This window comes from Dermacentor albipictus, chromosome 2 (assembly GCF_038994185.2).
Source record: "Dermacentor albipictus isolate Rhodes 1998 colony chromosome 2, USDA_Dalb.pri_finalv2, whole genome shotgun sequence".
Classification (NCBI taxonomy): Eukaryota; Metazoa; Arthropoda; class Arachnida; order Ixodida; family Ixodidae; genus Dermacentor; species Dermacentor albipictus.
In genome coordinates, this window is record NC_091822.1 from 97,129,937 (window position 1) to 97,142,111 (window position 12,175).

Sequence of the window (12,175 nt, forward strand, 5' to 3'; positions counted from 1 at the left end):
AAAGGGACATAATAGTAGGCGTGCGCAGACTTGCATCTTCAAAGAAAAGCGCCCTTGGGCACATGACACAGACGTCATGCAAACATTCCTGCAAGTCTTCTCGTCCCCCTCTCTTGTTCTTTGTACTCGTGCAGATGATATTGAGTCAACACAAACTAGCCCGATTTTCAGTTCTGTACTCTTACTTGCTTCACGCAAACTACGTGCCTCGCTGTACGTCTGCCACTAATGCGTCGCAGCGCGTGGCTTTTGTTTACAAAGAGGCCACTTGTTCGTCTCAAGGCGCCAGCCGCGATGAGAGATACTACACACAATGCGAGGCGAGCGAGCGATCCGTCGAGTCAGGACCGCGTGCTCTCCCTTCTCCCTCCGTCGTTCCTCGGGTCTTCCCTCCTTCCCGCAGCAATGAGTCGGATGCTTGCGTCACGGCACGCGCAGTTGGCGGCGGCGGCGGCGGCGGCGGCAGCACCAGCCGGCGCGGTGCCCAGAGACCGAGGGCGAGGGAACGCGACGGGAATGGGTGAGTTACTGTATATGCTAACAACTTGGTAGCATATACAGCGACTCCAGGGTGAGAGAAGCAGAAGGCTGTTCACGACATTTGTTAGGATAGCGGTGTTTTTGAATCGAATGAGAATATTCGAGGAGAGTAAATATCGAACACTGAATCAAATACCGAATATTCTGACTTTCTAAACAAACGGAAATATGAAAAATATGAAGGTTGCCTAAAGTGGAATTTGAAAGAAAGAAAAAGTGGTTTACGTTATTTATTTATTTATTTATTTATTTATTATACCCTCAGGGCCCAATGGGCATTACAGAGGGGGTGGGTACATGGTTTACAAACAAAAAGCATTCAAGCGTATAAGACAAGGACAAGATAAACAGACAGTAAGAGCAGCAAAATAAAAGAAAAAAAAACAGCAAAATTCCAGTCATTTTAAAAGATGATCTGTCACAGCGGTCTTGAATGATGACGCATCGGCTAAAGTGGTTTCACTCAGAACAGCATCGGCTAAGGCGGTTCCACTCAGAACAGGTTTTCGGCATAAAAGAATGCAGTAACATGTCAGTGCGACAAAGAGGAACGGCTACCTTGTTGCTGTGGTCGATACGGGAGGATAAGTACACTGGCTGCGAAATGAGTTGCTGATTCAATGAATGGTGATGGAACACTTTGTGGAATAAGCAAAGGCGCGAGATGTTGCGCCGAGTTTTAAGCTCAGGAAGGGTAAGTGTCGATTTCATCTGCGAGACACTAGCGGTACGTGAATAGTTCGACATAATAAAACGAGCTGATCGATTTTGAAGGGATTCTATGGATTGAATGAGAGTGCGGTGTGCCGGATCCCAAACTGCACGCGCGTATTCGAGTTTCGGACGAACGAAAGTTTGATAAAGCATTAATTTTAGGCGCTGTGGAGCTTGGAAAAGATGGCGTCGGAAATAACCGAGAGCGCGATTTGCATTAATGTAGTAGATTTAACAACTGGATGATAGGTTAACTAAAAAGTTTGTACATAATAAAAAAGAAATAAAGAAATCCGGGAACACGAACGTATCTGATGAAACAATCACTACGACAAGACTTTATGCTTCAGAAAGATCTAGATAACATTTCAAGGTGGTGCTCACAATGGCTAATGTTCTTAAATCCAACTAAATGCAAAATACGTCTGTCTCACGTCGCTCGAACTCACCAACTCCTTTCAGCTATATTATCAATGAAACCAACCTTGAGCACGTGACTTCCTATAAATATCCTGGAATCCAGTTAAACAGTAATCTTTCGTGGTATGGGCACATCGAATATATCACGAACAATGCACACAGATCTCTTGGCTACATTCGCAGGAATTTCTCAAAAGCCCCACCCCATTTGAAGTTACTGCTCTACAAAACACTAATTAGACCGAAGCTAGAGTACGCGTCATCTGTCTGGGACCCTGGTCAAAAAACGCTAGCAGATACCATTGAGTCAGTTCAGAATAGGTCAGCACGTTTCATCTTTTCTAATTATTCCCGCACATCTAGCGTTTCTTTAATGAAGTCAACCATGACCTTATTGCACATTCGAAGAAAAATTTACCGTCTCTCCCAGTAAAAAAAAAACAATTGAGACCATTTGGAAATATCAATGGGTCCAACTGGAAAAGGCAATTTCCAATTGGGCCAAGTGTTATCACCAACAGGACCATTTGGACCAGTTAGAATGGCCAATTGGTTCATATGGAAACCCTTACTTCTAATTGGGCCAGATGGAGTCTCCAGCGGGACCATTTGGGTAAATCTCAATTGCCACATGGCCCAAATGGAGTTATCAAAACCATCTGGACGAAATTTGCGTGAGAAAATGTTGAGGTCCTTTGTGTACAAAAATGACAGATTTCTCTTTCTGGGTTTTTATATGCCAAAACCATGATACCATTCTTAGGTGCACCATAGTACTAGGACTCCGGATTAATTTTGACCATCAGGGAAGGTTCTTTATATATAGTGCGTGCACCCAATGCGTGGCACACAGGTATTTTTGCATTTTGCTGCCATGAAAACGCGGCCACTGTGGCTGGGATTTGATAGCGCATATTCAGGCTTAGCGACATAATGCCAAAGCCTCTACGCCACCACGGCAAGTAATTTTCCCAGATAGAAGTACCAGTTAGTCACATTAATCCAAATCTCTGCAGGAAAGAGTTGGAGTTGGTGGCATATAATGCCAAACTAATCTAAAAAGAGGCCAGAGTATAGCATTGCCGGGAAACTTCATGGCATATGTATTACAAAAGCACAGATTCTGGGAGGCATATGCGTTTATTAGTACAGCATGACAACAAAGAGTGTGCACTCATTTCCCCCACTTGCAGTATGATGAAAAAGAAAACGTGTTCTTTATGACATCACTTATAGTCTTGCACAGAAAATGTTTGGCAGAGATGAATTTTATATTTTGTCAGCTTTGTCATCGCTATGTAGGCACTCAAAATCTTCTCAGTCGTAATGAGAGTAAGACGATTCAGCTCAAGCTATGCTGGAAATTAAAGGCACTGCAGATGAGCCGCAGCTGTCTAAATTACATGTGCCTTCATTCGCAAGGCACCACTAGCCAAGTGGAACTGTAAAAAGAGAATTATCTTCAACTTGGCTTGTGGGACAGAGTAGCCTTAATGTAGCTGCAATGCAACCCAATCCTATTTGCACAAAGTGGGAAATAGCAAGCAATATATTAATGCAATCAGAAAACAAGTAACAAGTTGATGAAGAAGCAAAATATAGTAATCACAATAAGATAACCTAAATATAAGAACAAGTTGCATACTTCACACATTCAAATAAAGCAATGTATACACAACTAAGCAAACATTATGAACACATTGAGCAACAGTAACTGCACTTCAATTTATACAAGCACAATAGTTGCTCTCCGACTGCATTAAGAAATACAGAAATTGAAGAGGTTCAGCAGTCACTCTTCCTGCCTCAATAAAAGGTGGGTAGCAATGAGACCCTCAATGTCTGCAGACAGCAGCGTGCCTGCTAGCCACAATGAATCATCAGCTCTAGGAGACTTCAACCAAAATTTTAAAACAAAGAAAACATTTGTGCGTTGTACAAGATTAGGCCATTATAAAAACAACCTTATGTTACTAAAAGTTCCAAGAAACAACAGGCACTTTGGGACAATGCACAATTCATTCCCCCATTCAGCTGCTTAACGTGCCACCTGAGAGGCACTTTTTGTCAACATTGCAGTTGAACGTACACTAGGTGAGTAAAATTTAAAGGCAGTGTGGAGACTTCTAGAACAGTGAAACTTTTCGGCTAAGTTTGTTATACATGTCATATAGAGCAATGTAATGTGCAGAAGATACTAAAATTTACATAGTGAATGAGCTAGGCACAGGCGAAACGTACACATTTGATCCGACTTTCATAAGCACACAAACATTCAAAATTTCCGAGGCCGACATCAGAGTTGATGCTGCTGCTTCTTTTCGAACTTTCACCAGGTGCTGCATTATCGAATTATATTTCACAGCAGAGCATTGCAGGCGTCGGGCTAGAATGTATACTTCATTGCTACATTTGCAAAGAATGCCTTCTATTATGGCATATGAATGGTCTACGAGTTGGACTGTTGAACTATTTGCTTTTCTTTTCGAGGAGTAGCTGCGGCTAGTATAAATCACCCCTTTTCTCAGCATGCGGGGGTACTGTACAAAAACGGTAGAAGCATCAGTGGCAGACAGACTACTGTTTTGATATGGGACACCCCTTCCGAAGAGACGCACATTTTCTGAAATAGCCATAGTTTTCTGCGTGACTGTTGAGTCGAGAGATATACAGTAATTGCGGACTCTTGCTTCAGTTGTCATGCTCGTTAGTTGTTCAATTAGACCTTCAACCTGAAGCATTCTGCAGATTTGATGTGGTATGCCATTAGCAGCCTTTACAACAGCTTTCAGTGCAGCATTACCAACTTCAAATGGGAAGGCCGAGTGTGCCCACAGTGGTCCCCAGTGCCTCACATTTTTTCCCATGTGTGTCAGCTGATGCATGTTAAAAGTCATGCACTTTTTGCCATAGAGACCTTGTGCAACAATATGAAATTCTAGAAGTAGTTCTGCTCGCACAAGGTCTGAAGAGGTTATGCTGTGCATTAGCAGTATGTGCAAGGCCTCAACAAGGCAAGCCCAGTGCTCGACGCAAGATTTGTTTAAAATTCCATCTAACACTGGCAAGCTGTAAAACAGAATTCAATTTTCAAACTCTTTCGCTTTCCACCATTTCCTTTCTTTTGTTGGCCTTGGCAACCGCCGGACTTCCATTGGTGGTGCAAGTGCTTCTAGCCTTGCATCGAGCATCTCTCGTTGCCTTCCACTGTAAAAATCGCAGTGTGTGTCACCCAGCCACATTTCTAAAAACTGTCTGGCTACTCCCAACAAAATACAGTGGATATAGTCAGGGACAAAACCCCAAACTATATGAAATAGTGGTAGGTTAAGGAGTGGACAGACAGTTTTTATGCCTCTTTACGAATTACCTTGAATTACTGCAATTTCTGCATTCTCCAAAATTTCATTTTCTGTGCGTTCTGGTGGCTCATTCTCTTCAACTGGATACCTGGTAGCCCCTGCAACTCTTTCACCTTTTTGCAGACACCAGTTGCAGCCATAGTATGCATTGAATTGCATGACGCCTTGCATTGGGGCTCTTGCAACTGAATCAACTGCACAACAAATGCAGTATGCTCTGAATAGTTTTGCTTGCCCTTCATGCTCTAGCACAAATTCATTTTCAGACAAATCATCCATTGTTTCCACAAATGCATCAAGGAATAGGTTCATATCAGGTTTCTTCTTTCCGAACCATAAGGCAGCCAACACAAGTTTGTCTGCTCTCTGCACGACAGGCACCTCATTAACCAATAATTGTATGGGCCAAATTGAGGTATTGCTCGAAGAGAAGAGTGGTGTGCCATCTGTATTTAATGTGAGGCTAATTCTATGCCCATAGTCTGCTGTAGCTGAAACGAAGCCACGACACAATTCAACATCACAAATGTCAGAAAAACTACTGCTTGTGCTTAGAGGCCTCGTTAAATCACGAATTGTGCAATTCTTTAAAACCTTTTTCAGCTGAGAGGGTACATCTAATAGCACAAAAAAAGATTCGCTATTTACCGAGGTAGCCACAGTGCACCCACATTTTGTACACTGCAAGGGATGAACCGACTCAGTGTAACAGGACACTTTACGGCAGTTCTCGCAAATGTAATTAAAACTCAAGCCGGTGCCAGACTCTGCAAAGAGCTTACCAAGTTTGTACTTAGATTGAGGCAGAACAGGTCTTTCAAAGAATAAGTTGATCACCTCTATAAGGCTAGTCAATGCTGTCAATGTTAAATTGTTCTTCAAGGCATACTTAAGAATCATTAAGAGCATTTCTCCTTTAGAAACAACAAGCTTTTCATTTAGTGCCTCCCGAAACAATTCACCAAGCTGTGTTCCATTTGTATCGGTATTGCTGAAGAGGTGTTGGTCAGCTTGCGATTCCTTTTGGTCATCAATCATGTCCTCCGGTTCACTGTGACTCAAGTCTTGCACCATGTTGCCAAGTTCATCATGTTGAGTACCCTGCAGATGAGAGTTTATTTGTTAGGTCCATGCATTAAATATGCATTCACTAAGTTTATGCATACCGATGCAATCGAGGTAAGGCCAATTGTCTCATCATTACAGTCGAGATCTGTTGTATAACAGCACTTGTCACCATCGCTGCATGTGAAAGACTGACTGTTGTCATGCACATCTTCGACAGTGGCTGCATGGTCTTGATCGCAACCACCTCCTAGTGGCCCGCCTTCTTTCTCGTTGAGATTTCTGACGCGTTCACTTGGACCTGGCTGTGGAGATGTCTGCATAACAAATATTGCATTTTGTATGCAATGCAGTACATGAGAATGCATTTTTTAGGAAACGTTTTTGCATGGCAATGAAGAATTTCTCTTTATACTTTACAGCTTAAAAATAACCAAATATCACATAGCTGGATAGAACAAAAGTAATGTTGTTTGCATTCGCTTGATGATACTCAATCTATTTTTTCATTCCGGTGAACTAGTCTGAATAAATCAACTTCTCAAACATATTTCAATGAAAAGTGTCAATGAGAAAATTGCAGAGCGACATGAAAAACTTCCGATACAGCTTTCTGTTCCTACTTAAGTGTTTTTCCGGCGTGAAAGAAGCCCGCAAAGTGCCTTGAGCGCGGCCAGTCGCGCGGAAATCTTGCGTGCATTTAGGGCTTCTTTCACGCTCGGAATTTCGAGCGTGAAAGAAGCCCCAATTTTTTAAAAACACTTATGTGGCACGAATTTTTATTAGGGTGTGCGTGCGTGTGCGCATGAATCCATTAACGATCATTAATTCATTCTGACAATGGTTTGATCCGGCCAGCAATGTGCCTGCTAAATATGGGCACCTAGGCGGCAGTTGTCGCTCGTAAGTCAAAATTTCCTCGGGTGATGCATAATATACAGGCACGAAATACATGCAGGTAGGCTTAACCGCGTACTAGTGCTGTGGAACAGAAGCTGCTTGTCCCATCAGAATCACTGTCAGGAGTTGTCGAATCGTCGCTCTCTCCTGTCGATACGGCCTCTGCCTCTCCGGCACTACGTAGTGACGCGTACTCGTGCTCGACAGCAGGCCGCGGTTCCACAGGATCTTCACTTGAGCTTGGCTGGTATGAACCATCATTCTTTAAGGATTCCTGCACAACAATTACGCTTCAGTTGTTACGCGGAACACGCATATATTCTGCCAAAACGAACAGTTGAACGAACAAGCAAAATTTACTTACAGCTTTAGCGAGCCGCAACCGGGCTGATGAATCTGTTGCTTTGGGAACATGGGAGACACTGCTTGGATTTAGGTACTTTTTGTACCTTCCGCGCTTCCTTTGTTTTTTCTGCGGTTCCATGTCGCCAATTCACAATCGACCACTAAGCGTACACACGTGGCCTGCTTGCAGTCAAATCAGCGTATGAACACCAACCATGTTGACACCAGTGTTGACAATTTTACAGCGTAATAAATTAGTCAGAATTATTTTTAAAATTATTTTATTTTCGTAATTGCTGTCATTAAGCGAGCAAAATGCGTCACAAGCGTTTCGTTTATATGTCGACGTTCGCAGATAGTTCTCGGTACCCGTTGCGACATGTTTGGACAAAGCACGGCCTTTGAGATTTGGACGTGAGATTCGAGATTGGAGTCGTGAGATTGAAAGACACTATTTGGCATTTTGAGGGCAGCTTTTAGGCATAAGACAATTTGTAATTTAGCAATATTGTTTAGCTTTTATATTTCATATCTATGAAATAATTCTTCCTTGGAATTATATTTTGTCTCAGCGTCATTTTTCCTTGGCGACCGAACGGCACAGCATAATCGACATCAACATTAGCAACATGTGCGTGTGCAGCATGGCGTGCAGATACAAAAGCAGTCGTCCATGCGTGCTGCACTCCATTCTGCGCTCTGTGCTAATCGCCTTGGACAGCACTATGATCACCCACGCGTACGTGCGGTACGAAGATGACAAACATTTGGCAATTGTCCCAGTGACAGATATTAAGAATTTCAAGCCTGACGACGACTTTTCGGCGGCTTTTTACATGGTAAAATGGACGGACGCGGCCGGCACGTGTGCCCACTACCGTGCGAGAATTTTGCAAATATATATGTATATATGTATATATATATATATATATATATATATATATATATATATATATATATATATATATATATACATATATATATATATATATATATATATATATATATATATATATATATATATATATATATATATATATATATATACGCGTTCGTGTAATGTAGCAAATATGCACGATGCACTGAACTAATTTCGACGAAAAGGTTTCATTTAAGTGTATTGCATGAGCGTTTTTTTTACCGTAACAATTTAGAATGTGAGATTGCGACTTTGTATTCTTTAACATATTCTTACATATCAATCGTTCTGTATCCTAACATGATTCATGGCACCTTTTCTTCTGAGTGTGAATGTACCATTCGTAAAGTTTTCTGTATTCTCTTGTATTGTACAGTAAACTATAATTAAGCTCCAACTAGGCAGTCAAGGAAGTTTTTTTGGTTGGCACTTGGTGCAGCTACTCCAATTCATTCCAGTGCACTTCAGGCCGATTTTGATTACCGCTAGTAATCGTGGACAAATTTAATTGCATATGTCAACTTATATTGCTAGCTGGCCACCAGCCCTGCTATACATTATTTTGCAGAGCCTGAAGATGATGTCAAGTCGCAGCTTAAGAAGCATAGACTGAGAGTTAAGCGCGTCTTCGACACTTCAAGTGAGGAGGAAAGTGAATGTGATGTTCCTTCAGAGGTATTTTATCTATTCTAGGAAGTGATTGATCAAGTCTAACTGAAAATGTTTGACCAGTGTTTTCTTACTTGTTTCTTGCCTAGGGACAAAAACAGTAAGAAGATACTCGCAAGAAAGAAAAAGTCTGTGAGCCGCCTTCCGTTGCATAATGGCCCTAAAGAAGAACATGACGTGTTGCTTAAAAAAGTTGCTGACATGGAAAAAAATAGCAGCACAGGAGGAGGAGCTCGTGGAGCTTAGAGCTCTCAATAGAGGCCTGCAGCAAGAGCTGCTGAAAAAATTCACAGAAGGTAGGTATACAAGTTTTCCTGCAGTATACTATAAAGTGATTGCAGGCGTGTGCATACCTAAGATGGTCATTGTGGAACAAATTGATATACTGTGCCAATATCTATACTTTAACCTTGGGTGGTGTTTGTTCAGTTTCTCATGCATCGGTGACTGTTCTCCACATTAGGAGACAATGGCACAGTGCCAAAGAGTAGGCCATCTAGCCATGGCTCGATATCTGTGACAGCAGCCCTGCTTGCCCCTGCTGAAGACAACATGCAAGTGGACACGCCAGATGCCTGTACACCTGTTCAGTCGGCTGCGCAGCTTCGAGCTGAAGAATTGGGTGCCAGCATGGTGAGGTGTTTAAATTTTTTTTTCAGAAAAAGACATGCTGAGGCTTGCAACGCAGCAGTGATGATGCAAAACTGCACTTTAAAAAATATTACACTAAGTGCATTCATTTTTGCCATTCCCCTTTTTTTGGGCCAGCATTAAAAACCATTTAAATCTGAATTTGTGCCATGTGAAGCTAGCAAAACAGTGTGGCCATGCCTATACGCCACAGATCGATCAACAACCCATGAATGCTTCTGGTCGGGTTATTTTCACAGGCATTTCAAGAAAAGTATGCATCAAGGCTTCCAAGCTAAACAAGCATCAGCGCTTCAATTAAATTTGTTTGAGAAAAGCTTCACAAAATAATTTGTTTTGCTTATAAGCCTGCCAATTCAATATTTGTTGCCAAGTGAATATTGCTTTTTTTTGTCCAGATTGACATTGGACAGGGCCTGCGTGTGCCTACAGAAACATGGCGTCGAATCCAGGCTCGCGAAAAAGATTCACTCTTCGTGAAGTACCTCCTTGTGGCGGTCTGGGACCCAGCTCAGTTGCAAGGCCGATCTTTGCAGGGTAGGTATAACTTACTTTTCACAGCCTTAAATGTACTGTTTGAATTTCCTCAATACATGCTAATTTCTGCAGGGAAGCACTGCCCTCGGTTCCCAGACCGGCCAAGAAAGGAGCCCTTAACGCCATGGAAGGTGTCCGTCATGCAAGGTGACTACACATCTATTAACATATACGCCATTTCTTCAGTGTGCCTGCATGTGTGGTGCTCAGACACAGCAGCAATTGTAACCACCCTATGTAATGCCCAGAATGGGCCTTTAGGGTATGGTAATAAAACAAATAACCAAGTTGCCACACTTTTCAGTCAGTCTACAAGGTGCACTCCCTCCTTTCTACATATTGCCCTTTTCCTGAAAAATTTAAGTAGACCAGTCACACTTATACAGTTGACGAGGTGAAATTCCTTTGATAAATGGTAAATTTCTGAACTTTGTAGCAGATGTGTTTAATTAAACTCCGTTTTATGATTCATTTTAAATGCAATTTATGTCTTGATAGCTTTGCGAAATGATTCAAGGGTGCGATAGCTTGTTCCATGTTTTTGTGTCGTTTACTTATTCAAAGTACCCCGCTAAGTAAGCTGAAATGTCTACGATTGAGGATGTTTATTCTGCTACAAAAAGCCATTTGACTTTTATACAACTGAAAATTCAATGTTAAATTTTCGTTACTCAGAAACTACCAAAAGCAAACTCTTATTCATTCTTTTCTTTCATTCCTAGAAATTAATCTTTTCTGCATTATGTTTTTTAATAATTTAAATGCATGTGTTTTGACAGCCTGCTTCAAGCGCCGTCTGGAAAAGCAAGGTTTCCCCGAGAGTGTCGTGTCAACACTGGTGAAACGTATGAACTATTACGTGGGGGAGAAGATTGCCGACATTGACAGAACAGCGAAAAGGTATACTGATTAGAACAATTTTCTTGCATTTGCTGCTTGAACCTTAGCGACATAAACCGCAGATTGTGACTCTTAAACCGGTTGGAGTGCTGAATATTAAAGGTGAGGTGCTTTTTTATCCAATTTCAGCTTGCCAATGTTGCCAGCTTTTGAGGGCAACAGGTTTTCCAGGAGTCCATACACAATGCTGTCCTTCTTTTTTATCCATTTCTGCAGGTTGTGGCGCGACTAGACCGGAAAGCGCCATCCCACATTGCATTTTTCTTATTAATAAAGCTTTACATCCAACTTTTTGCTTGTTGCCTCATTGTCACATGTAGTTATCATCTTAAGGAAGTAGTGGCTCCTTGTTGTGCAATATGATGTGCAGCAAGAAAAGCATGGGGAAGAGTATTAATGAAGAGATTCTCTTTCTGTGCTGTTCATATTGTATTGCATCATATTAGATCACAATATATATGAACCAACTAGCCGAGCAACACGTAATAATATGGTTCCTTATTGCTGTGCTAGTTTGGCAGATTCACACAGCGCAGGCAGGCGGTGCACAGTCGAAACCATTTGACCCGTCGAGCGGCTCCATTTGCACCATTTGCTTCCATGCCAATTGGCCCAATTGGTTCTATGCCAACTGCAACATGGGACCCAATTGGCAACAACCAATTGGTTTTATGCCAACTGCACCATTTGAGCCAAATGGTATACAACCAATTGACCCAATTGTTCCAAGTGGCCAAATTGGGTACTAATACACAAATGGGACCAATTGGAAACAAGTGGAAATTTTCCAATTGGGTCCAATTGTTTTTTTCAACTGGGAGCTGCCTTTTCCAAAAAATCTTTTACCAAAACAGCTCGCTTAAACAAGACTTAATTTCAGAGCCTTCGTACATGTCGTCGCGTCTTGATCATCGGTTTAAGGCGTTCATTCCTTTCTGTCGCACAAATGTTTTCTCTGATTCATTTCTGCCGAAAACCAGTGCCGAGTGGAACCGCCTTCCCTCCTCCATCGCCTGAATCGAGGAGGCATCATCATTCAAGACTGCGATAACTGATTATGTTTTGAAGTTATCACCTTAATACTAATAATTGTTTGAGCATGTATTTATTATTATTATTATTACTATTATTGTACCCACCCCCTCTGTAACGC

The 12,175-nt window shown here is 41.8% G+C and overlaps 1 protein-coding gene across 4 annotated transcripts; it reads left to right on the forward strand.

Annotated features, from left to right (window-relative positions):
• Positions 1 to 456: 456 nt before the first annotated feature.
• Positions 457 to 11,313, forward strand: LOC139055481 (BEN domain-containing protein 5-like). Of its 4 annotated transcripts, XM_070532997.1 has the most exons (8): positions 457 to 520; positions 9,024 to 9,230; positions 9,398 to 9,567; positions 9,984 to 10,122; positions 10,195 to 10,269; positions 10,902 to 11,022; positions 11,085 to 11,124; positions 11,239 to 11,307. In XM_070532997.1, the coding sequence occupies exons 2-7, from the start codon at positions 9,089 to 9,091 to the stop codon at positions 11,089 to 11,091; spliced, it is 654 nt and encodes a 217-aa protein (XP_070389098.1). In that variant the 5' UTR covers positions 457 to 520; positions 9,024 to 9,088; the 3' UTR covers positions 11,092 to 11,124; positions 11,239 to 11,307. The 4 variants fall into 4 exon arrangements, 3 of the variants coding, with proteins under 3 accessions (XP_070389098.1, XP_070389096.1, XP_070389097.1); XR_011511790.1 differs by having other exon boundaries at positions 10,902 to 11,124; positions 11,239 to 11,313; XM_070532995.1 differs by lacking the exon at positions 11,085 to 11,124 and having other exon boundaries at positions 11,152 to 11,304.
• Positions 11,314 to 12,175: the final 862 nt, after the last annotated feature.